The sequence below is a fragment of the Aythya fuligula genome, chromosome 3, assembly GCF_009819795.1.
Source record: "Aythya fuligula isolate bAytFul2 chromosome 3, bAytFul2.pri, whole genome shotgun sequence".
Classification (NCBI taxonomy): Eukaryota; Metazoa; Chordata; class Aves; order Anseriformes; family Anatidae; genus Aythya; species Aythya fuligula.
Genome location: NC_045561.1, coordinates 75,320,600 through 75,348,598, shown reverse-complemented (window position 1 = coordinate 75,348,598; position 27,999 = coordinate 75,320,600). Strand labels below are relative to the sequence as shown.

The following is a 27,999-nucleotide window of genomic DNA, read 5'->3' as shown; positions in this document are numbered from 1 at the left end:
CCAACTGGGACGGGTGTTTGTCTACTTTGTCATTTAGATTGTCTTGCTCTAGTCCTTCATATCGATTATTTAAGGGTAGATGAGAAGGTGAGGTGGGCAGAGAGAGGGCTCGCCTACCACCCCGAATAGGCACCTGCCTCCATTCCCCCCCTTGATCTAGGTCTCCTCCCGCTGCCTGGCTGGAGGAGCGAACCTCCGTCTTCTGCGTAACAGGAGACGCCTGTGCCGTGGCAGTCTCGTGAACCTGCCTCAGAGAGGGTAGAGCACACCTCCACCAGTCAATTTCCCTCTCTGATTCCCTGATGCTCCTGAGCCTGTTCACCTCCTCCCGGAGCTCCGCTACCTGGCTGAGCAGTTCTTCAACCTGGGCACACCTCCCACAGGCATACCCACCACTGCTGTCGGAGACCGACAGAAGGCTGGGGCACACTCTGCAGCCCAGGACCTGGACGGCTGCGTGTTTCCCCGAGCCCTCCGTCTGAGTAGCCACACTGGTGACCGTGGCTGGAGATGCCTCACGAGATGCGGAGGCCACGGTTTTCTGCCTGGTCGATACCATGGTCAGGTTCTACGCAAGCAGGTTACAAGCACCGAAGGGAGAGGCAGCTGCAACAGAGCGACGATGAGCCCCCCGCTCGCCCTGCCCGCGCGAACTGCCGCGCAAACTGCCACGCCCTTCGACGTGCCACGCCCTGTTTGCCCGTCCTGTTCGCCGCGCTCCCTAGGGGCAGCTTTTAACAGCCTGGGAGGGGGCGCTGCTGGCTCCGCCCTCGCCTCGTCAGCCTCCCTCGCGAGGACAGCCGGGTTCCGGCGGCTCCCCCGAGTGGCCTCGATGCCGGACAAAAAGCCCTGCCCGCCTCGGTCCCCTGCTCCGCTGCAGAACACGTCTGCCCCGGAGCCGATCGCCTCAGCAAAAACTAACATTATCTCTTGAATGCCAAGTCAGTTGCTCAGCTCTGAGAACTTCCCCGTGCATTGCTTTGGAGTCCAAATACCCACAAACAGATGCAATATAGACATACTAGCTTAATTTTCTCTGGGGCTTTCTGTGCTTGAAAGTCCCAAATCAAATATTAATTAATTAAGTCTGTAAGACAATGCAGCTCAGTGACTAAAGCAGAAATTGGAGTAGTCCTTTGGCCTGTCCTGTTTTCCTTGAAGTGATTTAAGGTCTAATCATACAGCAGATGTGTCAACTGTATTCTGATTTGATGATTAGAGGGCAAATGGGTTTCTTACTCACCAGGAGGCAAATTGTGGAATTTGTACATCTGTCACTAAATCTTTGTTGTTGTTGTTGTTGCGGTCTGCTTCTCAAGATTTAACTGTCTTAGCAAATTGCCTGAAGCTAATTGTGCTACAGATTTGTGATGGTTGTTTCTGACATAACTCGCTTGGTAGAGGTTAACGTTCCAGAACCAGAAAGGGATTGTGATTGGGTGCTGTTGGCAATACTGCCGTGCCCTGCCCAGCCCAAGGGCATTGAGATGCATTTGCAAATATCTGCTAAACTGGTCTGTAACAGGAGAAAACAGTTGATTCCAGTTGTATGCAAAATGGATACCTAAGTTAATCCTGCTTATTAGATGGCTGTGAAAGACTATTTTTGCAATTCCACCTTTATCATGGTGGAATTGTCAATTGTGTGTCCTTTCTGGTCAACTCTTTTATGTGTGCTTAGCTGTGAAAATAAGCATGCTTGAAAATGATCTGATTAGTTTGGCTTTCTAATTTGTGTTCAATTTACTGCATGACAACTTGGGGGTTAACACATAGCTGATCTTTCTTGTACTCTTGTGTTTAACTTCATAAATGGTGAGTTACCTGCTCTCTAAGAGTGCCAGGAGGCTGTAGCAGATGTCGACACAGATTAATCTCCTGGCAGTTACACCTTCATATAATTTATACCTTCCTTGCGCTTCCTTTCTGAAGAAAGCTACATTGATTTCAAACAGAAAACATGTAGTACAGTAGATTGCTTAGCTTTTTTTTTTAGATAAATTTTCTCTATTCTTAGGCAACTGGAAAAGGGAGGAAGCTGCAGCTACAGTGCAATTCCACTTCTCAATGTGTCATCATGTATAGGATTTTGGGAAAGGGTATGGCTTAGAAGGCATATTAGGGCCATGAGGATGAAGAAAGACTGAGAGAGCTGGGACTGTTCAGCCTACAGAAGAGAAGGCTCTGGGGTGGCCTCATTGCAGCTTTTCCGTTCTTAAAGGGGGGTTTATAAAGAAGATGCAGAGCAACTTTTGCTTAGTCAGATAATGCCAGGACAAGGGGAAATGGTTTTAAACTAAAAGAAGGTGGGTTTAGATTAGAGGTTATGGGGAAATTCTTCACCCAAAGGAATGGATGAGGCCCTGGCACAGGCTGCCCAGAGAAGCTGTGGATGCCCCATCCCTGGGAGTGTTCAAGGCCAGGCCAGGTGGGGCTTTGAGCAACCTGGTCTGGTGGGAGGTGTCCCTGCCCATGGCAGGGGTTGGGACTGGATGGTCTTTAAGGCACCTTCCAACCCAAGCTGTTCTATGGTCCTATATGGCATCAATTAATTTCACCAAGCTATATTATACAGACTTTCTAACCTTTAAATTGTAAGTAGAAAGCAACAGAAGTTCTCTTTAAATATCTATTAGATTTAGTGAGAAGACCTGCCAAAAACCAAAACAAATTGGAAAGCTAGGTATCAAAGTTTTTCCTCCTTATTAGAACCTTTTCAGACTGTTAGGGGAAGAAGTGCATTAATTGCTGGAGATACTTGTGCTTAATGTTTTTAAAAGTGCTATTAATAACATCCATGTATTGTTTACTTAATTATTCGATAGCTGTTTGAAACTGAACTTTGAAAAAGTATTAAACAAACAAATTTATTGTCTGCTGCTAAATGTTTTACTCTGCAAAGCAAATCTATTCTGCATTGTTTCTTAGAAGTTGAAACATTGTTCATAATTCTGCAGAAGAGCGGGTGTTTTAGAATTTGCATCGTACTATGAATAGTCTTTGAAAGTGCTTCAGAATAATTCCTTGATATTCTATGAAGGTGACCTTTATATGTGGTTTATTTGATCATTCTCAAGTCTTCTGTTAGCCAATGGTGTATTTTGCAATATACTACCAATTTAGTGTGCTTCTCATTTCCTCTTTCATATAAAAATGGAGAGTTTTACAGTAGTAGTCAGAACTGGGCATTTTCATTTGAGAGACTAAATATATATAAACTGACATGTGCATGATACAGACCTGTACATGCCTCAAGGCACAAGGCCTTAAGCTAATTATTTAATGTGAAGTTGCACGCAAGTATTTAGTTAAAAAAAAAAAATGGTTGCAAGCGTATTTATGGGTGTGTCCTAAGATTTCCAATATTTTCTCAACTCCTTCATTTTATATATGTATTTATGTGTGTGTGTGTATGCTGAAGAAAGATTTCTTGGTTTTCCTTTAATCATCCTTCTTTATCATGCCAGCTATTAAAGATTTTCTTTGCTTCCTAGGATAGTTCTTGGTGCCCAAAACTTGAAGCCTTGATGAAAAACCTTATTTGACTTGACCTGTCAGGTGTTAGGGATATTTACGGGAGGTGAGAAACTCTGAACAGATCTACTTTTATATGATGAATTGCTGGAACAAAAGGAGTTAATGCCTTCCATTTGATGTTGAATGAAGTACTGTAAAAGCACAAATCCAGATAATCGTTACAATTTAAGTACTCTTAATCATTTAACAGCTCTGAATCATGTTGCATTCCAGATGCCAAACAAAAGCATTAGTAAAAATCTTTATTGCAGATGCATAGGACAGCTTTTTAAGAACATTAACTAGTGTAGCTCTTGAGAAAACTATATCACTGATAGAGTTTAGATCCAATTAGGTAACCACCGTCAGAAAACACAGATGTTGGACCGGTGACTTAATATTTGGGTTGAGCAGCCATGGGATTCCCCTTACTATATTCAATAAGAAGAATGGAAAAGAGATTGTTTTGGACAAAACAACATAGCCGTAAGCTGCCACCAGGATATCAGTTTTCCTGTAGGTCTTTAATGGAGATACTACAATTTTCCTACTTAAGTATGCACTTCGTGACTTTATTCAGTTGTCAGATAACCAGGGGTAGAGGGAATGGCAAAAACTTGAAGTATTTTTATAGATACACACTCTCTAGATAGATAAGAGACTTTTTTTTTTTTTTAAAAAAAAGTGTATTCAGAGCCATATTTTTTGCAGGATTGCTTTTAGGAAATCTAACACTAAGTGCGTCTTCACTGCTGTTTGTCGTGTGCCAGTTTGGTTTTTCCAGGTGAGTGCTAGACAAATAAACATTGAGATAGCATGAAGACTGCCTGAAATGCTGGGCTCAAAGGGTTGTGTTCATTAACATGTGCTGCCTCAAGATGTTGAAGTGTCTCTATCCTTAGAGATATTCAAAACACACTTCAAAAGGGCCCTGCGTGACCTTTTTAAGCTGACCCTCCTTTGAGCATGGTGATTGGACCAGATGACCTCCAGAGGGGCCTTCCAGCCTCAGCTATTCTGTGATTCTGGGCATATGTTGTTTCTGTAATAGTTAATAAAAATTATGCATTGAACATTTAAATTGTTGCTGTGAAATGACAAAAATAATAGCCAGTATTGTGCAAATACTGAGAGGTAGCTTTGAAATGTGTTTTTCACTGTACAATAGAGCCCTGTAGGTTGCTGGAAAGTTTACCACTGGGACATTGCAAACTTGTCCTAGATATTATTCTCAAAGTTCAGCCTGAGGTGAAACTTGGACTGACAAGTGGTGTGATTTGAGCAAAAGTGACCATGGCAGCTTCGTTCCTTATTATTTATTTATTTTTAAAGTTTTAGGAGAAAAACTGTGAAAAGGAGTGGAAGCTTATTGATCAGCTCTTGGTTTGAACATCAATTTTTGTTTGTTTGTTAAAATCTTGGTAACTTTTCCAGAGAAAGGAAGAGAAATTACATCAAGGTAGTATGGTATGTCTGGGTAAGTGGCTCAAATTATTCTATAGTTACAACAGTTTCATGAATGAAGTTTCTAGTTGGGATTTCCCTTTTGCATTCTGAAAAATCAGCATTTACCATTAAACTTTCAGAGATCTGTTGTAGTTAAGGCTTCCATAAAATGAAAAAATGCTGTAGCTGAAAATACTAAGTTGGAAGTCCTGCAGTGTGTGCTTTTTGCTCTGATATTTTTTCCTGAATAGCCATTTAGACCACTGGTACTGAATTCCTTCTTGCTCTTTAGAGGCTGTGTGGTTATGTTCTCTTACACATTTTTGTAAGAGAGCTTTCTTTATCAATTAAGCAAGTAAGTGGTTTAGGACTCTAGTTTGATTTACAGGTATCATCTGCATTGAAAAATAAGAACTAATTTCCAAGGAGGAATTATGTTTGTTCTCTGACTTAAGCACTCTAACTTTTGAAACTTTTTTTAAAACTTATTTTTTTAATCTTTCGTAAGTCTTTCTGCAGTGTGTACTTGGGCCATACTAACATATGTCATCGTGAAAATGCAAATATAAATTTTGTTCTGACATCAAAAATATTAAACTTTTTATTCTGACTTATCCTGCAAGCTGGTTTTATACTTTACAGTTGAAAACAATGCTAAACACACTTAACAAACAAAGTGTCTTTTAATCATGCAGGAAATACACTGCCTAGAAATAGCTGTAGTTGAGAACAGTGTAACACGAATGTACAGAACTGGATTGCTGTATAATATGGACTTGCATGACTCTCTTAGAGCCAGCAACACAAGGCTAGAACAGCTGAGCATTTCTCTCGGCAATAGATGTCATGTAGTAGATGTCATGACATGGCAGGTCATGCAAAGCAGTAGCAGCAATGCATGTATCCATCTCTCTTGTAATGGGGAAGTCCTCATGTCTATTTTGATTTATAGTAAAGAAGTGCACTTCTCTTGTATCCAAATGCTTCTCATCTTTACGTCAGGGTCTTCAAGTCTACTTTTTCTCCTGGAAGTAGTGTTTTGGTTCAAGATTCTGCAGATCATTTCTGGATGTTTTACTCCTGAAAATCAGTTCACTAGAATCTGGCCAGCAGGCACGCCATCTGCAGCTTTCTTTAACACGCATCTTATACACTACTTCCAGTCAGTGGCTAATGTTAATCAACTGAATATTCAACCACTCTCACGGGACTATACTGGTATCTTCAAATAGCTCTTGCCATTTCATCTGTATTTCTGTTTGTGTGACATCACATCTGCTTGCCTTGCTTAGCTGCTAGTGAACAGTGTATGTCCCCTGACTTATCAAGACTTCTCTTTTAAAAGAAAACTAAGTGTAAATGTTTCACAGTAAATGTGCAAGTGAACCCCTCCCCATAATTTGTTTTCATTCAAAGGTTGAATGTTAGGTAGAAGTGGAAATCTGTTGATGTGTTCTGCTTGGAAATAAATTATGCTGAACTTCATGTCACCATCCTCTAAACAATTCCTTTTACACAGAAGGCATTAGAGATTACTACAGCAACAAACATTCCCAAGTAAAAATAAGTTGGTATTTGTTTTCAGAGTTTCTAAGGGAAATAAGTAATGAATTTTAATTAGGCATAAATTTGGTTAATGTACAAAGACTGTACTGAACAGCTCAAGGGTGTTTTACAGTAAATTTTCTTGTAGAAGTACACTTCAAGGATGGGGGGAAATGTCAAGTTCTTGCCCTACTTGGATTTTAGTGCAAAGGAATACTGGTACAGTACTTTGCCTGGCTGTTTTGGACAGATGCTGTTGGAGGGGGACACTGCTTTTACAGCTCCAGACCAGAAATTTGTCTAATAAAGATGAACTTTTTCGGAATTTGGACTGGTTATCTTATGTCTTTTGTCTTTACTTGACGTTTCATTGGTCATAATACATACATTTTAAGTACTTAAATGTAGCATACTTACTTGTGAACAGACAGGAAGAAAAGGGGGAAATGTAACAAAGTGTGTGATTGTTCTGGACTGTAGTAGATATTGCTACGTAAAATTGATTCCTGGAAGATCTTCTGATGTCTCTTGTCAATGTTGTAGACTTAGTTTTCTGTTTGTATTCCGCTGTATCTGTGGGGTGTGACTTGCCCCTAGAAAAGCTTTGTTAATATTTCCCAGTATATTTTACTACTTCCTGTGTGAAGCAGCTCAATTCTTGTTTATCCACTGCTAGAAGGGGTAGGTTAGGCTCATTGGTGTTTGTGTTCCAAATCATTAATAAGTTATGCATGAGCAATTCCTCGTTGGCACTGCAGTTTTTTTGCAGCTCATGAAAAAGAGATGTAGCACAGACCAAGTCTTGGGGTGTCTCTAGAGTCTCTGGTGGTTCAGGCCACGGGGATCCACCTGTGAAGTTCAAAATGAAGGTTTACCAGACATGTAAGGTTCATCTTTGCATTTTTTTCTAATAGGTATGAGTTCCTGTTTCCATGCAAACCTGAAGAAAATGAACCACAGTCATTTTTGGTGATTTTTTTTTTTTTTTTTTTTTTTTTTTGTGCTACAAAATATATTTGGCACCTAATAGTAGAGTTAAGGTGAGATACCCATTTTTAATTGGAAAAGCATTCATTCCATCACGATGGAATTGCTGGCAGGAGCAGATGACCCAAGTGCAGCTGACTATGCAGGAGTATAACATCTGGTTTGGAGCCAAAAATGATTCTCAGCCAAGTAGTCAAACTTCATCTTTCAGCCAAAGTGTTGAATGCTGTTGTCTGTATTCCATGCGGTGCAAGACACCAATGCAGCAAAAGACTTGCTGAATGTTACCACACGAAGTACAAGTAAACATGCCAGTGCCCAGTCCTTGGTATAAAAAAGTCATTACTGTTTTTGTCACTAATTCTGTTGGAGTTCTTCAGACCAAAACACGTAGTGTTTCATTGGATTCTTCTTAGGTATGTTATTGTTTTGTATAAAAAGTATTAAGACTTTTAGCTGATAGTCCCACGGTATTCTTGGAGACAATTTGGTCTGTACTTCTGGAATACCATACTAACTGAAAATACAGTCTACTTTTTTTCATGCCATCTGATAAGGACTGCAGTGTGTATGACGCGTTTAGAGTGGAGCTGGGGAAAACATGAGCAATTTATACTTCTTGGTAATATGCAGTTGTACTAGTGTATTTTAAAATTTTAACTTTAAAACTATAATTTTAAAACTGTAATTTAAAAATATAACAAGCATGCTTAGGAAATAGCTCATCCTTTGGTTCATAAATGAAGACTACAAAACTTCTGTGCTCCTCCATTTTTTGCAACCTTTCTACCTCTGAATTTTCGGAAACTTAGCATTTTACTTTTTTATTTGCATGCCATATACCTTGTTAACCTTAGCTGCAGTTCTTTTCTTCAATTTCGTGGATACTGGATTCCAGGAGTTTTAATAGTCTACTGAAGAAATGAGGAATATAGCAGTTAGTGTGAAAATGGTCCAAGTTCTGTGGCAGGAGATGAAGAAAATCCCACGTTGTATGGTAGATTTGTCAGAATTTAAGGTCATCCATTGTATGGTAAGCCTTCTAACTTGAGTGGCTGATGAGGGAGAAATAAAGAGGTGACCTTCTGAAGAGACAAGTAAGGGCTCTGCTTTGTGCTGTAAGAGTCTGAGGTCCTGTGGAGAAGTTGTGTATGGTAACTGTAAGCACAGTGAAGACAATAACTAGGAGTTGGAAGAAAGCTTACTCCTGTTAATGGGTGGCACTTCAAAATTTATGTGCTTAGGTTTATACAAAGAGGCAGATTCTACCTGTTAAGAAGACCTAATGTCTTTCACATTCATGTCAGGTGCACTCTGCCATGTGTGCCTCAAGGCTGTGGTCATAAGGCAGGTGCAAGGTGAAGCCCAGGACATAAGTCAGTAAATCAGGACAAGGTCGAGACTGGGGCCCTTGCACCTGTGTGGTTTTGTGCATGTGCACACGTGGTACTTGCTTTTGTGACTGGTTGGACAAATGATGTGTCTTGACCCTCCAGTAATGGAGAAATTTGACTGTATGGTGGTGACAGGAGAGAGAGGAGAGCTTTGCACTCAGAAGTTCCTGTTGGCATCACCAAAACCACTGAGAATATAAGAGGTTGAAAACCCTTGGGTGCCAGGCATTAAAACAATAATTATGATTCTGTTAATGGAATTGCATGTCACTTAGTGTCATTTTTTTTGTAATGTATTAGAGGAAAATTTTGAGTCTCTGAGCTACAAAGCTCATTTGCACTAGGAAACCTATTTTTTTCTAGGGAAATCCAAAAGACTACCGGCTGCCTACAGCGATATTAGCAATGTTAATCACAGTCACCAAAGGCATGGCAGAGCCATTTTTCCTCTGTCATTAACTAACATTTACATAGGTTAGAAAAAAAATGAATTTGAATAATGTAAGGTAGTCTTTAAAAAAGTTGTTTCCCTGCTGTATAAAGTTGAGTGAGGTAGCTTAGGTATTTTTCCCCTTTGTATTTGATGTTTCAGAACTTACTTTTTGTATTCTATTAAAAACAAGAAATAAAGCCCGTGCCCTTTTAGTGATATGTCCCATCCCATCCCTACCTCCCCCCATCCTCCCCTCAGCCCAGATGACTGTATGGTAAGTTTGTGATTTTAGATAATAAAATGTAGAATATAATGCCTGGAATCTTTTTTTTTTTTTAAGAAACAGACACAAACACACACATACACGAAAAATGAAAAATATGGTAACTGTCTTTGTTACCAGGACAAAATCTTGACTTTGCCTTTTCCCTTGTGGAAACAGTTTTGATCTGTCTAACGTGTATGAACCCTTGACTTCAGACCAGATGGCAGAAGCTCTGTAGTTGGTGCCTGGAGAGTGATTGTGGGCCTTCTTTGTACTTCCCAGCTCCGGGTGCCCATCAATGCATCCTCCTCTGTTGCCTGGTTAAATGCTAATAGAGGGCTGGTCTAGGTTCTGTTCTCACAAAGAAACTAAAGGGCACCTTTCTTCTAGATTCTCTGCCTCTTTTTTGTTGACTTTTTTTTTTTTCTTCTCATTATTCATTTTTAAGATGTATTAAATATTATAATCAGTCTCTTTTTTTTTTTCCCCCCCCCCGTTCAGATGTGTTTTATAGTTCTGTTGCCTCTAACGTTGGGAGGTGTGTGGGTTGTTGGATTCACGAGTACAAAATATTGTATTAAAATCCACTTACTACAGTGTAAAGAGTTTCTTCACTGATACGTACATTTGCACCCACTTCTGTGTGTTGGTGAGAATACTTGGCTTAAAACCAGAAAGACAAACTACCACGTTGTGGGGCAATTGAAACATCCCATAGGATATACCTGGTTACTGTAAAACTTGCACTGAATGTTAGGTAGTTTTGCTGGCTTCACAACCTTTTTGAGCTGCATATCTTCCTGGGCTCCCCAAACTGTTGGCTGCTTTGCCAGCTACCCTTCTGTTCATCTGACTTGGAAACAGAGGAGTTGGCAAGCTCACATAGCCAGGGACCTCAGACCTTAGGAGACTTTGTGCAGGTTGTCTTCCAGATAAGCTGTCAAAAAAACCTACTTATATCCAAGCAACCCTCAGGCCTTTAAACCACAGCAATCAATGTTGGCATTTGAGGTTTGTTTAAAATAAAATATTTAAGAACAGTCAGCATTTGGAAAGAAGGAATTTGAGTTTTAGACTTCATTACAACATGAAAGGAAATTGGAACTTACACTGTCTTGTGTGTGCTTGTTTTCTTATAGAAAACTTTTGTTAATATTTCTTTTTAGGCAATGCTTTTAATTCTTTTAAATAAATGTTTTGTTTTTCAGAAGTTGAATGTGCTTTTTTTTTTTTTTTTTTTTTTTCACCCAGTGGTGTTTACAGCAACAGCATGCTTATAAAGGCAAAACTTTGATCAGGAAAATTATAGGTTAAAAAGCATAAAAGCCCATTCTACAAAATGTGTAAAATTGTAATTTTATATTTATATCAGTATTTTTATAATACAGAGTTTATGCAGTTAAATTGATAAGACCATTTGGTGACTTATTTGTATCAGGAAAACGAGCCAGATTGTCAAAGTAGCAAAGTATCTAAGCTGTTTTTTGTTTTATTTTTTTTTTTATTAGGATGCCAGAATGCCTTGTCACAGTATATTACTATTTAATACCTGCAGGTAATATATGCATTGAACACTAAAAATGATGAACACGAAGCTGCCATCCAAGCCCTTAAGGATGCCCATGAAGAAGAAATTCAGCAAATTCTTGCAGAGACCAGAGAGAAGATCTTGCAGTATAAAAGTAAAGTTGCAGAAGAAATGGATCTTAAGAGAAAGATCCAGGTTTTGGAAGAGTCACTGGAAGATCATAAAAAGATGAAACATCAGGCCTTGACAGAATTTGAAGCATATAAGGGTAGAGTTGAGGATATGCAGCTTTGTGCAGAAGCCCAGCATGTCCAACGTGTAGTGACCATGTCAAGAGAAGTAGAAGAGATTAGAAAGAAATTTGAGGAAAGGCTACGAAGTTTCATACAGTTGCAAGTGCAGTATGAGAAGGACAAGCGTACAGCTCTGGAAGACTTGAGAGCTGCACATAGGCTTGAGATTCAAGAACTTCTGAAGACTCAACAGAGTCAGAATGCTACCTTGAGTAAGGGGCAAGAAAAGCTAGAGGAATTGCACAGACTGGAGCTGGAAGACTTGAACAATAAAGTTGAGGAGTTAAGACTGGAAAGAAAAAAACTCATTGAGGATTACGAAGGCAAACTCAGCAAAGCACAGTCCTTCTATGAACATGAACTTGATTCTTTGAAAAGATCTCAGCTTTTTACAGCTGAAAGTCTGCATGCTTGCAAAGAGAAAGAGGTGGAGCTAAGAAAAGAATTTCAAAACCAAGAAAGTATTTTACGGAAGAACCTGGGAAAACTTAAAACCGAGTTACAAATGGTCCAGGATGAAGCTGCCAGTCTACGGGAAAAATGCCAAAAACTTCAAGTGGCTCTTAGTACAGCAGAAAACAATGTTCAGGTGAGGCCAGTAATACGTTGTTTCAAGGACTGATTTTTTTTCTTTTTCTTTTCTTATTTAGGATGTCTTTGTGCCAGGAAGTTAGGCTGAGGTGCTTGGAACATGTAAAATGAATTTTCTGCTATTAATAATTGATTTTCATCCATTTCTAGATGTTATTTATTTATTTATAGTATTTTATTTATTTTTCCCAGACTGGATTAATATTTGCTTATATTCCAGTAGAATCTAGAAGCCCCAGCCCAGGGGATATTTTTAGTGTCTTTATACAGGGAAAGTGTCTTGCTTTCAGCTGGACATGACCAGAACTTGGTTGATCCAGCCATATTACCCAAAGTGCAGAAAGTACTCAACAGATTACTCAAAACTATTACCACTTAGGAACACACACGTTCATGGAACAGTGCTGAATCTTCGCATCGGGTCTTCCCATAAATTCATCCCTACCTCCCAAAGCAAAAGGTTCAGAGTAGGAAGGAGGATGGTGACTGGTAATGACTGAGATGTTATGCTGGTTAAATTGGAACACTTGCTAGAAAAGGTGAAAAACCATTTATCTGGGCTGCAGAAATGTATTGTACAAGAATGTCATAGAACGGTCAAGGTAAGTATAATGAATATTCTTTATTCAGTGCAGTTGTGCTTATAGAGATCAATAATGACTACCTGGCCTAAACATCCTGGGTATGGAGAACAGTAGGTTTGTGGGAGGCAAGGAAAACAAACAAACAAACAAACAAAAAACAACCAACATTATGTATTTTAACTTTATAATAAAAAAGTCTTCAGGGATGTTTTTACTAGCAGTATCTGAAATCTTGCATATATTTTCAGTATTATTTAGATACTGAAGTTTTTGTTCAATACTAACCTTTCTTGTCCATAAAGAAGGACAAGACATCCCATAAATATAAAGACTGATTTTTTTGGGGAGTCATCAGAAAGGAAGGACAGGATATGTTGGACATGAAGGAAAAAATTCTGTGAAATACTGCTTGCGTTTTGGTAACTGTGCTGAGGAAAGTTTCCTCTCTGTGAGGAAACTTAAGTATCTTGACTTCAGCAGTCTTAGTAACTCAAGTTTCCAAGTACCTTAAATTTTAGTAATTCTGGAAGCATCCAGGACATCACTGGTTAAAGCTGAGATAGACTATTAGCTTTTTCCATTTATAATCTAATTCCAGCCAATCTTATGCAATATTTTGCTGCTTTCTTGTGTAAAGGCTACAGGCTATAGTGAAAGAAGATTACCTTCTTGATGTATCAGAAGATTAATACCAAATATCTCTTTCAGTGTCCCAAGGGGTCTTCCAAAAGTCCATTTTCAACTCTGTTTAATTAAGGAAAATGAAAACTGCTGTGCATGTATAATGTATTCTTCAATTTGAAGAACTCTGAGATACCTGAAAACAAGCATCTCAAATTGGTCCCTAAAATCTGTGGACCACATTGCCACTTTTATTTTTCATATACCTTTTTGAATATTGTCGCACTTCTCTTTATGCATCCTTGTTATGCCATATATACAGTATCTTTGTATCTTTTTTGGGAAAAGTAGAACAAAATGAGTATGGTGACAATATTGCAAGATTTCAGCTTTTGTTTGAATAAAACTTGCTTGCTAATAGGTCTTTTCTTTACATTTTCACCAAAAACTCATTTAAATTTAAACATTATTCTATATAATAGCAGACGTTATACCATGCTTCTTCTAGGTTCTTCAAAAACAGCTAGACGATGTGAAGGAGGAGGAGATGTCATTGCTAAGCAAACACAAAGAAGTGGAAAGTGAGCTAGCAGCTGCTAGAGAACGCTTACAGCAGCAGGCCACCGATCTCGTTCTCAAAGCCAGTATGTATGTTAGTAACATCATTTGGAAATGAACTTCATTTATTAATTCTAGCCTTTCTTTTTTTCTTTTACCCTTGTGCAGGCTTAGAGTACCTAAAAACTATTTAATGCTGTGCAGAGAAGTTTGACAAGTTTATAGGTTGTTTTTATATTGCATGCACTGTACTTAAAATTCTTTTTTATGTACTTTTATAAATGTTGTATTTGTATGCCATGTATGTATCTTGTAGGCCTTGAAATGTCTTGCCTTAACTATACTCGTACAAAATGCTTCTGTCTTCTATTTCTTTGTTCTCTGTGTAACTATTGAAACATGCTTCCTGTTTCTTCATCCTTTTTCTGTTGCTCTGTGGTTTTGCTGAGACAGTGGTCATTCGCTTTACACCTACTTTCAGAAGATAAGCAGCTTTTTGGCTAATAAATTTGTTCGGGTTTTCTTTATCGCTGTTTTCTTGACTGTGCATTTTGGCCTAAGGAAAGGCATAGAAAATTGTTTGAGTTGGCTGTACATGTGTGGATTTCGATTTTACCTCATTGATGTTGTGTCTCTGGCGAACTGTTTAGTGATAGGACATGGGCATGGACTTTAACCTGGTTAACTATGCTGCAGGTAGGTTAAAAATAAGTACCTGTCTTATCTAGACCAATCATAGAAATACCTGATTATTTTCCAGAAGTTAGCACAAGCACCAGGGCGCATCCCAAGAGTCAGTTTGGATAAGATCACTTCCTTTTGAAGGCTGAGATGCTGCCAGACTAGACCAGTCAGCTTTAGGGACAGAAACTGTTTCCCAGCATTAACGTGCTAATACTGGAAGTGTGCTAGCATTTCCACTACATGTGGCCTAGCCCTTGAATTGTGAACGTGGCCTGTATCGAGGCTTTATTTCTTACCCTCAAAAATAATGAGGTAGCTGTACAGAAGGACTGAGTGTGTCTGCTTTATGTCTAGGATAAGTGCATACAGAAGCTAGCTAAGGTAGGGCTTGGAGTAGTCTAGGCGATATGTTTTGACAATATAGAGACCAACTGGGATACAAGACTGGATGTAAATAGATAAAACTAATAGGTTTCCTGGTAAGAGAATCTCAGATCACCAAGCCATTACCATGTGAGGAAATTGGATACCACCTTGTTTAGAAATGGTTTCTCTTCTTGGCCTACTGCTGTCTCCTTTGATTTTCAGCTCAAATGTGGAAGTCAAAAATCTTGCCCCAAAGAAACTGACTTCTTGTACTTAATTACCATATGAAGTATTTACTCATATTGTGATTTGAGAAAACTGCTAAGTCTATCATGGGAAATTGATGTGTCATTCTGTTTATCTTTAGAAATGGCTGAACTTCTGTAACTGTTGTGTTTTAACCTGGCAGGCAGCTAAACACTATGCAAGCTATTTGCTTGCTCCCCACCCACAGTGGAATGGTAGAGAGAATTGAAAAGTACAAGAGCTTGTGAGCTGAGATAAGGACGGTTTAATAATGAAGTGAGGAGGAAAAAAAAGGGGGGGGGAAGGAGGAGGAGTAAAACAAGTGATGCACAATGCAATTGCTCACCACCTGCTGACTGATGCCCAGCACCTCCCCAGCCAACTCCCTCAGTTTTATTCTTCAGCATGACACCATGTGGTAGAGCATGTCCCTTTGGTCAGTTGAGTCAGCTGTGTAGGCTCGTGTCCCCTCCCCGCTCCTGGGGCACCCCCAGCCTCCTTGCTGTCAGGGCAGCACCAGGAGCAGGAAAGGCCTGGCTCAGTGTAAGCACTGCTCAGCAACAACTAGAACATCTGTGTTCATCCAAAGTGCAGAACCATACCAACCACTATGAAGAGAATTAACTCTACCTCAGCCCAAACCAGGACAGACATTAAAAGCGAGCCTCTCACCCACAGAGATTTAGCTCATGCCCTGCTATGGAGAGAATGAGTTCTGTTGCAGCTTTTAGTCATATCCTCATAGCAAAATGTAGTGTAATTTTATGCTTTACATAGCTTTAGCTGCTATACCTAGTATGGTGGTGAAATCATGAGTTTGATAACACTAACATCTTTACCATTAGACTTCAGTATTCACCTCTCTTTTGCCCTGCAATAAGCTACAGAAAAATGTGCAGCTTTAGGTTTGGTTCTCTTGAGTTTTTGAGACATACTGTGCATGTTCATACCCTTGCCTACCTCTGCTTTCTCTTGGAGTCAATATGCAACTTTGAACCAGGAAAACTGAAACTAAAGGAGCCCCAGCACCAAGTCCTCAACAGCTGTGGGATGTTTTATGATAAAACTAAAAAGGGGCAAAATGGAAAGGAATATAAACATTGCAGTAAAGATAGTAGAGATCAACATGTAAGCTTCCACTAACTTCTTGAAATTGCCAGAGTATTAATTAATTTGTACTTCAATTACGGGAACAATGACACAAGGTTTTAAAGAGTTATGTTGTTTCTAGGTCATATTGGAATGCTTCAAGCTACCCAAATGACTCAAGAAGTTACAATCAGAGATTTGGAATCAGAAAAGTCTAGATTAAAGGAAAAACTATCCCAGCTGGAAGAGGAAAGAAACTTACTACAAAGCAAAACACAGAGTCTGGATGAGCGACAAAGACAGCAGATTTTGGCCTTGGAGAAGGTTAGACTTCTTACTGACTTTAGCTGAATAAAAGAATAAGACTTAGAATTTTAAGGGAAAAAAAGTGAATGTGTTTTCATTTTTCAGTTTGGTAAGACTGGACTAGGACCTATATTAGCGTGTTCCAAGTGTACGTCATGTTTTAACACAGAACAACTAACGTAGGGTTTTAAGTGAGAGCAGAGGGAGATCAGATTAGATACTGCTCAGACTGCTTTGGACATCTTTTAAGCAACCTCATATAACTTACTGTGATATGCATAGATGCCTAGTATCAAAAGTGTCTTGGTAAGAAGAAAGGTGGAATGGTTAAATAATAAATTAAAAAATAAAGTCTATGAAAAGGTGCTGCACATGTTTGAAACGAATGATACTTGATACCTGATGGTTGTTTCCCCAGATTAAATAGTGAAAAAGAAAAAAATATATATTTTTTTAAATGGATATAGTGTTTTGCATGGATATATTTAAACTAGTTTATGGTTACATACCGGTTTAATCAATGCTTAGTGTTCACTCAATTTGCTTTATATGAAAGTTAATTTTTCTTGATTTATGTCATTAGTAATGTTTTGTATTTTTTCATCTTACTGGAATGGTGCTAGGATTTTGTCACCCTTGAATAGAAGTAAATTTTTTTTCTCTTCATCTTTTGTAGAAAGTAAATGAAGCAAGGGAGACACAACGTGAATATTATGAGAAGGAGCTGGTAAAACTGCAAGCAAGATTAGAAGGAGAGGCTGCACAGTTGAAGGAGGCTCATTCAAAGACTTTAGAAGAATTGACCTGGAAACACCATACTGCAATAGAGGCTGCACACAGTAATGCTAATAAAGATAAGAAAAAACTGCAGATGGTAGGTTTGTTTTTTCTGAATAATCAAACATATTCCAAAAAAAAAACAAGTATTATAATTTGAGCCTTGTACTGCATGGTTTTGTTGAATGGCAAGTCTTATTTGGAGCTACCTGCAGATTTGCTGGGCCTTTCTGAAGAAACTACTCAGTCTTTATTAAAGTAACACATGCCTTACCAAAAAAAAATTAAAAATTTCTCTTATTTTTCTGCATACAGAAGAAAAATTCTCAGCTCAAAACATCTTTCTTTGTGATGAAGACTACCACTTCTAAGCGTAGTAGGTGTGTTTTTCCAGTTTTGTGATCCATATGCAGAATGGTTGGAATATCACTTGAGATTAGTTTTTTTGAAGGAGGCTAAAGGTTATTTACAATTCAACATAAACAGTCCATGAATTCAAAAAGATAATATATTAGTACTTTATGGATGCTCAGAAGACAACATCTGTACCTAACATATAAAATCATGCTAGTTGTATGTAGACTATTAATTTACCTTTGACTAGAATACTGAAATTTAAAGGCTCTTCACTTTCACAGAATTTGCCTTTTGGGATGAGAGGACAAATTTTGATGTATTATTTCATAGTCTGATTGTATATATGTTATACACAAGTTCTGCTGTATAAAAAAGATATGGGATAAATGTTAATCATTGAATGTAAAGGCTTTGTTGTGCTCTTCTGGTCAGCATCCACAAGAAATATAACACAAAACACAGGTGTTTGCAGTGGTGTGGGTCTTGGACTTTTTTTCCCCCAAATTATTATACTAATGTGTTGCTTCTTAATCTTATTTTGAATAAATCACAGAGATTTTTTCTGTGTCTCTCAGTAATGGAATTAGTTCTCTGAGAAATATATGCATCTGATCTTTCATGATTACTTTGTTTGTAACTTAAAAATACCATTTATTAAAACAATGTATTGTAAAGGTGTCTAGGAATATTTTCCTTCACTTCAGTAAAATGATGTGTTTTTTTAGGGGGTAGAGTGGGGTCGTCTTTGTTTGTGACTTTATTTGCCTTCTTTGAAAAGATACTGAGGTTTTCTCATTCCTAGGTTTACTCTTATACAGAAGAAAACTTATCTGTAGGAGCATTAATTGTAGGTTCAGTAAACACAAAGACATATCTGCAAAAGAATTGCAGTTTTTAACTGTAATTTAACTAGTGTTCCCTGTTTTTCTTAAGGGGAGATAGAATATTTATGGTAAAGGAACAAATAAGGAATAAATAAATCAATAAATAAATATTTATATAAATCTATATCTATCTAGCTATAAATAAAGAAATAAGGAATTCTCTCTGCTACTCCAAGCAGTACTTACTGGTATTGTTTGATTTCTCCACATTTCAGGACCAAATACATAAAAATTCTTATTTCTGGACTCCTAAGCACTAGCTTTAACTATGAGACTCTTATTAGTGACTCGTACATGGAACATTGGAAACAATTCAGAGTGGGTTAGAGAGCAAAGAATAATTGCATTAACTGCTGAAGCTATCCTCACTCTGAAGAATTTCCCACTGGCAGATTGCCAAATGAAGATGTATTGCTCATACTTAAAGATACCTTTGTGATGAATGTTTTCATTTTTCGAGCTTTATAAAATAGCTAAGCTTACACTTTTAAACCAGAAAAAAATCTGTTGCTTATGTGTAATGTCTTTTTACTACCTGAAAGTCAGCCTGTTTCTAGTTGAGGTAGTTATTGTTTCAAGCTTGTTGAACATGGAGGGTTTCAAAACTTGTTTAAGTTGGTTTTGTGCAGCAACAGGTAGAAATCTACTCATATCATATCCATTACTGACCAAAAAAGAAGAAGTCCATGCCTTAAAGTTACTTTTTAGAGGATATTTATTGTTGATTGTAAATTATTTCCTTTTGCTGTTGTTTTACATGTCTCAAGTTGATACTACATTTACATTTGGGATATAAAGCAGAGGAAGCTGCAGTTCTGTGGAGCTGTGCAGCTTGCAATCTGTAAGCAAGGTACGAGCAAGCTGAGGATATTGCAGTAGGCAAAACCAATAAGGTTGGGGAAGAGGAAATCAGATCTGTGATACAGGAGCATTACCCATTCTCCTCTGAGGTTTGACACAGACTTGATATCAGCACTGCTCTCTCGTAAATAAGTGCTGTCAGGAAAACTAAAAGTATTTTGTCCTAGATCAGCTTCCCGTACCTGTGCTAGGGTACCCATACTGCATATATGTCTGGAGCGGTAGGTACCTGAAAGCTGAGTTTAGAATTTTAAAATAATTTTAAAATAACCCAGTTTGGAAGGGACCTCAGAAGATCTGAGTATATGGCAGCGTATAGCAGGGACCTGTTGAAGCTGCCATTGATCCTGGTATTTAGGCAAACTGAACCTGGGAATTCTGTTAAAGTTCACTGAAGTTAGCAGGATGTTTCTGGGGCCTGGTGAGTCTCTTACACTGACCCCAAGGAAAAAAACGTTCTGTGACAGGCAGAGTCACAGCCAGTTGGACTTCAACTACAGAGATCTTTTGCTGTTACATTGTGGGTTTTTTCTTTTTTTTTTTTTTTTTTTTTTTTCCCTTATAGTATCTTTTTTGTTACGTTATTGTTTTATTAAAATATTTCTGCTGTAGTCACTGATGGCTTAGGAAGAGTACTTTACTAGGAGACATTGTTGCCTTCTGCAATTGCATTGCTTTTCAATATGTAATGGTCTTTCTGTACACCTGATGAAAATATTTAAATCTTTTTATATCTGTTATTTTAGAACATCTTTGCATCAGCGATGTTTTTATCTTCTGTTCTGGGTACCTTACAAAAATTGTTTTTAAAAAATAGCTGTTAAAAGTAACATAGAGAATAAAAGAACATAAAATAGTTGTTCTTAAATCATTAAATTAGTTAAAATAGGGAACACATATAAATGTGAGAATTGTGAAACTTGATTCTAGTCAGGGGAAGTTAACTATCAAAAGATGTCAGGGTCTAGATCTCAGTATTTCTTAATTGGTATACTATCTCTGTGAAATGTATGTCCCTTTTTTTGTTTGTTTGTTTTCTGAGTAATTCAAGGAAGACACAGAGGTCTCAAATGCTGAGAGGAGTTGAGTCTAATCTGAGGAAAGAACATAGTACAAGAAGCCTTTGGGTAGACAACATGAGAATTTCTTTGGAACTGAAAGACTAGGAAAGTCATCTGGGGCTTAGTAGTTTGGAAAAAATGGGACATGAGTTCTGTAAATAATGAGAATAGGACTCTGAAGAAATGGCTTTAATATTTCTTTGCTTCAATGTTTCCATCTATAAAATGTACTGATGCCGTTTTTACAGTTTATAGAAGGATTATGAAAATAGAGTTGCTAATAATTTTTCAGAACTGCACAGCTGTACTGACAAGTGTCATAAAAGATCTAATTACTCAGTTATCAGAATAGGGTCTGAATAGTACCAATGAAATTTTGCCACAGCATATTTCATAGTGCAAACAAGAAAGATTGTACAAGTCTTACTTAAGCATCATTTGTCACAGAGTGATTCATCATTCCTCTGAAAACAACAGAATTTGGTTGTCACTCTACAGCAATTGAAGGAAAACAGTGTTAATCTGATTCTTTCCACATAGCTGAACTTGAGGACAAATTCTAGATTAGTTTGGATTCTATATAAAATTTATATGTATGACGTGGTTATTTAGATATCTATTTTTAATAGTAACAGCATGAAAAACTTCTTAAAGCTCAGTCTGGATTTTAAGTTTTCCTATTGTCTTTGCAGTTATGTGTAGGAGGTAAATGGTTGAAGGCCAACAGATAAGCATTATCAGTGTAATTTTATACGAAGTGAAAATTTTTTAAGTGTTGATGGATTGCGGAACTGTGAAAGTAGATGTAGTTTTAATGATTTTGCTAATTAAATGCAAAGTGAAACTAATCATTGAGAAGGAAGTCCTGTATGTCTTTATTTTGTGATTAATCAAGGATGTTAGATGACAAAATAAGATGAAAAATTAATACCTCTATTGTAAATGGAAGTAAATGTTCATGTTTTAACACTTCAAGGAAAGGACAATTCTTGCTTGAGATCAGGAATATTATTTGTGCAAAGAAGAAGAATTTTCATGTGGTATGCCTGTACTTTTTGATAACCTTATCACAGATGTTTAACATTTTTTCTTATTTCTGAAGGAGTTGGAGCAGCAGTTTGAGAAGGAGAAACTGCATTTGGAGGATGATAAGAATCAGCTTCGACAACAGCTGGAAAACCTGAGAGAAGAATTGACAACAAAACTAACATCTGCCAATCAGGAGGTAAGGCTTAACTTAATTGTATCAGCTAATAGTCCTGTGAATTAGATCACATTTAATCAATAATGAGCTTGTACTCAGTTTGCGCTTAGATTCCAGTGCAAAGCAAGGTCTACACTGTTCAGTCTGTGCAGAGCATTATTTCTATTTAAAGTGGAATATTCTTCAAGCATAAGTTACTCGACTCCTTCTGAGAAACGATTTTATAGTCTTCTACAAAATTAATAAAGCAAAAAAAAAAGTACAAAAATTTGACATAAATAGCTGTGCTTGTTTTTACTCTGCTTAACTTCACTTTAGCTACTAAGATCTCTCTATACAAAGTATGTCGAGACAAAGAGGGGAAAGAATAACTTGTAATTAAATCCACATTGGTTTTTAATTAACATACTGTAAATTTTAGTCAGCTTTCTAACTTGCAGATGGTCTTCATATATTTCCAGCAAAAGATGACATGCAACACTTCCTTATAATGAGCCAAATTATTTAAAACATATTGATATATGCAATCTGTGTTAAATGCATATCCCAATACACTTTTATTTTTGAGTTTATAATATTGACAATTGAGAATAGTTTCTCAGTGTGTTCACTGATCTGGAAGAAACTTGTCTGTGAAATGTCTGGCACATCTTTAGCTTATTTTTTATGTTTCTGCTTCTTCTTCCTTTTTTGTTTGTTTTAAGTTACAGACTTCATTTAACGGTAGGAATATATTTATTGCTTTCTGCAGACATTAACTCAGCATCTTTGCTGAAAAGGCTGTTTTTGAACCTATGCCATCCTGTTTTCTTTGTTGACAGATTTTTTTTTTACAGCAACTGTCTTAGCCAAAGGACAAGGAAGATTCAAGCCTCATTAAGCCTATTCCTAGCATCAAGCTACTTAAGAAGGGCATCGTCTTAAATACTTGCCAGAAATTTCTTTGAGTGTTCTGATTAAGTCGATACCACCTTTTTCACATATTTTAGGATTAAGTTGCCTTTTTACTCTTTAGATTCCTAGGTTAATTCCTCTTTTATTTTTATTTTTTATTTTTATTTTTATTTATTTTTATTTCTCCTCATTTCATCTTTGACCAGTCAAGATTTTTTAGAAAGGTTGTCTGTGTCTCTGATAGGGCCAGTTCTTAGACTGCCCTCTCCATGCACAGGATTTCTGATGGTTTTACTAAGGACCATTTTAAACAGCTTTCAGTACTTGCACATAATTAATAATTATATAATTATGCTAACAAACAGAAGAAGTAGTTAACGTTACCCAGAAACCCAAAGATAATGTTTTAAGACACTCATTCCTTGATATTTATATCAACATGAAGAGGCAATGAGGCTGTTATTTCTGAAAAAAACTTCTCTTTTGCTGCTCTTCTTGGGTCTCATCTGCCTGACATTATTCCACTTTTCTAGCCTATATGTGAAAAAAAGTTTTTCCGTTTAATATGCAATGTTTAATTTCTAATATTCTTCCTTAAAGCAAAAGAAGTTTTGCTATTTTATTGTTATACAAATGGGAAACTGAAGTACAAACAGGTACACATAAATATATTTTTATGTAGCAGTTAGGGAAATAATCACATTTTAATTTACAGACGCTATATACTATTATAATTTACAGACTAATTTATGGACAGATAGCAATCTGAAAACAAATATAACCTGGTACAAGTCAATTTATCCATTAGATTAAAGCTTTTGTATTTAGAAATAGTGTTTCTTGTTAATTTAATTTGCATAAAATATGCTTTCTCACAGTAAAATTACAGGTAATTTCAGAACTTTTATGTAACCTCTTTCCTTTCCGAAGTGCTTCATTTATAAGTTGGAATTTTTCCTTGTAAAAAATCCTTTAATCTGAATCTTTGTTTGCTTTTCCAGTATTACAGGATTTTGTTTTTTAATACACAAACATTAAGTGATATTAAAGGAGAACAGGTTGTGCAAAGGAAAAAAAAAAAAAAAAGATTGGAATTAGAAATAGAAGAAAATGAAACCAAGCTGACTGGGCTGTTAGTAATAATTATATAAGGTACCTTTTTTGATATGTTGTAGGTTTGTCGTCTGCAAGATCTTGTACGAAAAAGTGAACAAGGCCTTGGTACTGCAGAAGGACATATCTCCAGTCTTCAGGAAGCTCAGGAAATACTCCAGAAAGAACTAGAGTTAACAAGAGCAAGACTGCGTGAAACTACAGATTCATTGTATAATGTTGAGGTAACCATAGCATTGGAAAATAATTTGTACAAAGTACCATCACTGTGATTTCAGTCTTGTTATTGAAATGGCAAGACATGTTATAATGTACACGTTATTGAAGGAGCTATATGAACTGTACCTGCCATAGTAAGTCTGTACAAACTGTATTGAGTCATACTTCTCAGATGCCTGAGTTAACAAAATTTCGTGAAAAAGTGAAAAGGATATGTGTTACACCTCTGCTGTACTAGACAGTTTCATGTCTTGATGATAAACATGACCCAGAACACTATTGGCTCTAGAACTCATTGAAACATGTGCCTAAGACGGTTTTGCGGGTAAGCTCAGCACTCTGAACTCCAGGTAGTATGGCTACCATCACCTACTCGTACCTCATTAAAATCACATTAGAATGAGATACAAGATTACACTGAGAGGTGTTTTTTTTTGTTTGTTTTTAGTTATTATTTTTATAAAATTTTAAGAAAGAAAAGCTGTGATATGAATGTAAAATAATAGAACTGCAAGTTATCTGTCACTAGGTCATCTACTGACAAGAGGTGGGCCACAAAGATGATCAGAGGGCTGGAGAATGATGAAAGGCTGGGAGAGCTGGGGATGTTCAGCCTGGAGAAAGAGAAGGCTCTGGGGAGACCTCATTGCAGCCTTTCGGTACTTAAAGGAGGCTTATAAAAAGGATGGAGAAGGACTCTACTTGGGGAGATAATGATAGGACAAGGGGGAATGGCCTTAAACTAAAAGATGATAGATTTAGATTAGACATTAGGAGGGAATTCTTCACTGTAAGGGTAGTAAGGCATTGGCATAGGTTGCCCAGAGAAGCTGTGGGTGCCCCATCCCTGGAGATGTTCAAGGCCAGGCTGGATGGGGCCTTGGATAACCTGATCTTGTGGGTTGCATCCCTGCCATGGCAGGGGGTTGGAGTTAGATGATCTTTAAGGTCCCTTCCAACCTAAGCCATTCTACGATACTTCAATACTGAGCATAACTTTTTTCCCCCTCTTTCCTCAATGAACAAAGCACATTTACAAGATTACAGCAAATATTTGAAGTAAAACAAAGCAAAAATATCCCTGAATCTGATTTCATACTGCTGTAATTTTCTTAAACAGAGCAGCTTGAAGCAGGATATTGTTATTATTTTTTTTCATCTATAGTCATATGATGTGCACCCTATTACAGTTTATAACTTCCTCTGTATTTTTTGTAATTTCTTTAAGTGTGCATACGAGCTACTACAATCTTACCTCTTCATTTATTCACATTTAAATATTCATATATAGCAGACTACTGGCAATAACATTTATCTTAAGAGATTTTCAAATCTATAAATGGACAAAATAGTACAGAAAAATTCTTACATGAAAAAAAAAAATAAATTTAGATGGCAATGTTTGCTTCTCATGAATGAAGCCAGCACTGCTGAAAAATATTCACAGAATCACAGAATTTTCTAGGTTGGAAGAGACCTCAAGGTCATCGAGTCCAACCTCTGACCTAACGCTAACAGCCCTCCACTAAACCATATCCCTAAGCTCTACATCTAAACGTCTTTTGAAGACTTCCAGGGATGGTGACTCCACCACTTCCCTGGGCAGCCTGTTCCAGTGCCTCACAACCCTTTCAGTAAAGAAGTTCTTCCTAACATCTAACCTAAAACTCCCCTGGCTCAACTTAAGCCCATTCCCCCTCGTCCTGTCACCAGGCACGTGGGAGAACAGGCCAACCCCCACCTCGCTACAGCCTCCCTTGAGGTACCTAAAAAGAGCGATAAGGTCGCCCCTGAGCCTCCTCTTCTCCAGGCTGAACAAGCCCAGCTCCCTCAGCCGCTCCTCATAGGACTTGTTCTCCAGGCCCCTCACCAGCTTCGTCGCCCTTCTCTGCACCCGCTCAAGCACCTCCATGTCCTTCTTGTAGCGAGGGGCCCAAAACTGAACACAGTACTCGAGGTGCGGCCTCACCAGAGCTGAGTACAGGGGGACGATCACCTCCCTAGCCCTGCTGGTCACACTGTTAAGTATTCTTGTAAGCATGAATCTTGGTAGTACATAATACTATTTAGTATGGTAAAATTTGAACAGAAATTGATATGAAATCCAAAGTGTTTTTTGTTGTTGTTTTTTTTTGTTGTTGTTGTTTGTTTGCTTGTTTGTTTTTTCTATATTCAGAGTAAAACCCTGTTTCTATTGGTCAAGAAATAAAAAGATATATGAACTGTGTATCTAATCCAGATGGCTTGAGGTTTGTAATTCAAGTACTAATTGCTAATTAAAAGAAACATTAACAAGAACATGATGAACCTGAGCAGCCTGCTCTAATTTTGAAGTTAGTCCTGTACTGAATAGGATTGGAAGACCTCTTGAGATATCTTGTAACAAATTATTGTGTTTCCAAATAGCAATATTGGAAAAGATTATTTTCAAAATGACTTATTAGCAAATTCCTTTTAAAAACTTTTTAGAGGAGTACAGAACTGTGTTCCACAGGTATGAAATATCAGTGGAAGTATAGGCATTAATAGGTGAAATCAGGAACAACACAGTGAAAAAGTTATAGTCCAAAGCTTAAGATGTTTTTGTTATAAATACATAAATGTAAGGTTTGAAATACTTTTTTGCTGCTGATCAGTCTCTATTGTAAAGCTTGTGTTTGCAGGGAGAACTAGATCAGGAGAGACAACAGCACGAAGCAATGATTGCTGCCATGAGAGAAGAAGAAAAGTTCAAAGTTGACAGAATGGCTCGTGACTTGGAAATCAAATGGACAGAAAATCTTCGGCAAGTATTAATTTTTGTCTTTGTTTTCTTTAAATAAGAAATAAAGTAAGTATTAAGTACAAATGTAACAGCAAATGAAAAGTAAAACAAAGGTTTTTTTGGTATTATCTAAGCTTTTCCAGTTATTGCTAAATTTTTATTTTGCATTTTAGTTATTTGACCTTTATTTTTAGACAGGAGTGTAATAAGCTTCGTGAAGAGCTGAGGCTTCAACATGAAGAGGATAAGAAAGCAGCTATGACTCAACTATTGCAGCTGAAAGAACGTGAAAAAAATGCGGCCAGGGATGGATGGCAAAAAAAAGTTGAAGATCTTTTAGACCAGGTAAGTATAGTCTCTCTGAGAATTTGAAGGCCATTACAATTTGGTTTCTCATGCTTTATTACCAATTAGCTACATGAAATTGTTTGTGACATATGTCTTTGAAATGAAATTTGTTAGTGTAATGTTTTTTTAAGGCTAATCATTAATGAATGTTTTGAGTAATCCATGAAGATATCTTAAAATGATAAGAACGTTCTTCATGCTGAATGCAAATAAAACTTTTTGCAGATTTTTTGGAGGCAGTGGGAGTCTCACAACTTCACTGAAAAACTTTTTGATTCTCTCTGCTCACCTACTCTATTGTAAATATTTACCCAAGCTAATTCTTTGAAGTTGAAGTTATCTTATGTCTTTACAGTACAGACACTGTACAGGTCACTGAAAAGTCAAAACATCCCTCAGCTTCTACAACGTATTTCTTACAACTATGTCTTCTCTTAAGTAATTTTGGACATTATTTTGGGATATTTTTTTTTATAAATACTGGCTTTGTAATTGCAGCTCATATTTATCAACTCAGTTATGTTAGGTAATTCACAGAAAATACGTGCTTTGTACTTTTTCCAAACCATAAATGCGATAGTGCTTGTTTTGTTGGCTACGGTTTGAAAGAATAGCTGACAATGAACAAATAACATTTTAAAGCAAAAAAAAAAAAAAAAAAAAAAGGAACTCATCTAATGACTGTGATTTCACGGTGCTGCTTTGGGATGGCTTTAAATTTGTTGTCTAATTTGAGACGTTTAATAACTGAATGTGCACTTGATTACAGAGCTTCTTATATGAGCAGATAACAATGTGTTTTGCAGCCAAAGAAATTTAAGCTTTTAAAATCTTGTAGTCTAGGCTCATAAAAGCTGAAGGCTTTGAAAGTTCTTGGTGTGACACTTTTTACAATGTGAATGTAATAAAGGAATTGAATTCATTTAATGTCAAGTTTCACTTACTTGTCTTTAACCAAGCTTCATTTGTTCTATTTACTTGAACCTGTGAAGTGCATTTTTTACATGAGAGTACAAATAGAGAGTGGTATGTTAAGCTTTCAGTATTTTTAATATGTTTCTCTTT

The 27,999-nt window shown here is 37.2% G+C and overlaps 1 protein-coding gene across 8 annotated transcripts in view; it reads left to right on the top strand.

The window, feature by feature from the left end:
- Positions 1-27,999, top strand: part of FAM184A (family with sequence similarity 184 member A) — a 79,486-nt gene that overhangs the window by 16,417 nt on the left and 35,070 nt on the right. For all 8 annotated transcript variants that reach the window (XM_032184220.1, XM_032184218.1, XM_032184222.1 and 5 more), the window contains exons 2-9: positions 11,142-11,996; positions 13,712-13,847; positions 16,289-16,470; positions 17,129-17,326; positions 21,495-21,617; positions 23,666-23,827; positions 26,486-26,607; positions 26,781-26,931. In XM_032184220.1, coding sequence (XP_032040111.1) covers positions 11,142-11,996; positions 13,712-13,847; positions 16,289-16,470; positions 17,129-17,326; positions 21,495-21,617; positions 23,666-23,827; positions 26,486-26,607; positions 26,781-26,931 — 1,929 coding nt within the window. The remainder of the gene's footprint in view (positions 1-11,141; positions 11,997-13,711; positions 13,848-16,288; positions 16,471-17,128; positions 17,327-21,494; positions 21,618-23,665; positions 23,828-26,485; positions 26,608-26,780; positions 26,932-27,999) is intronic.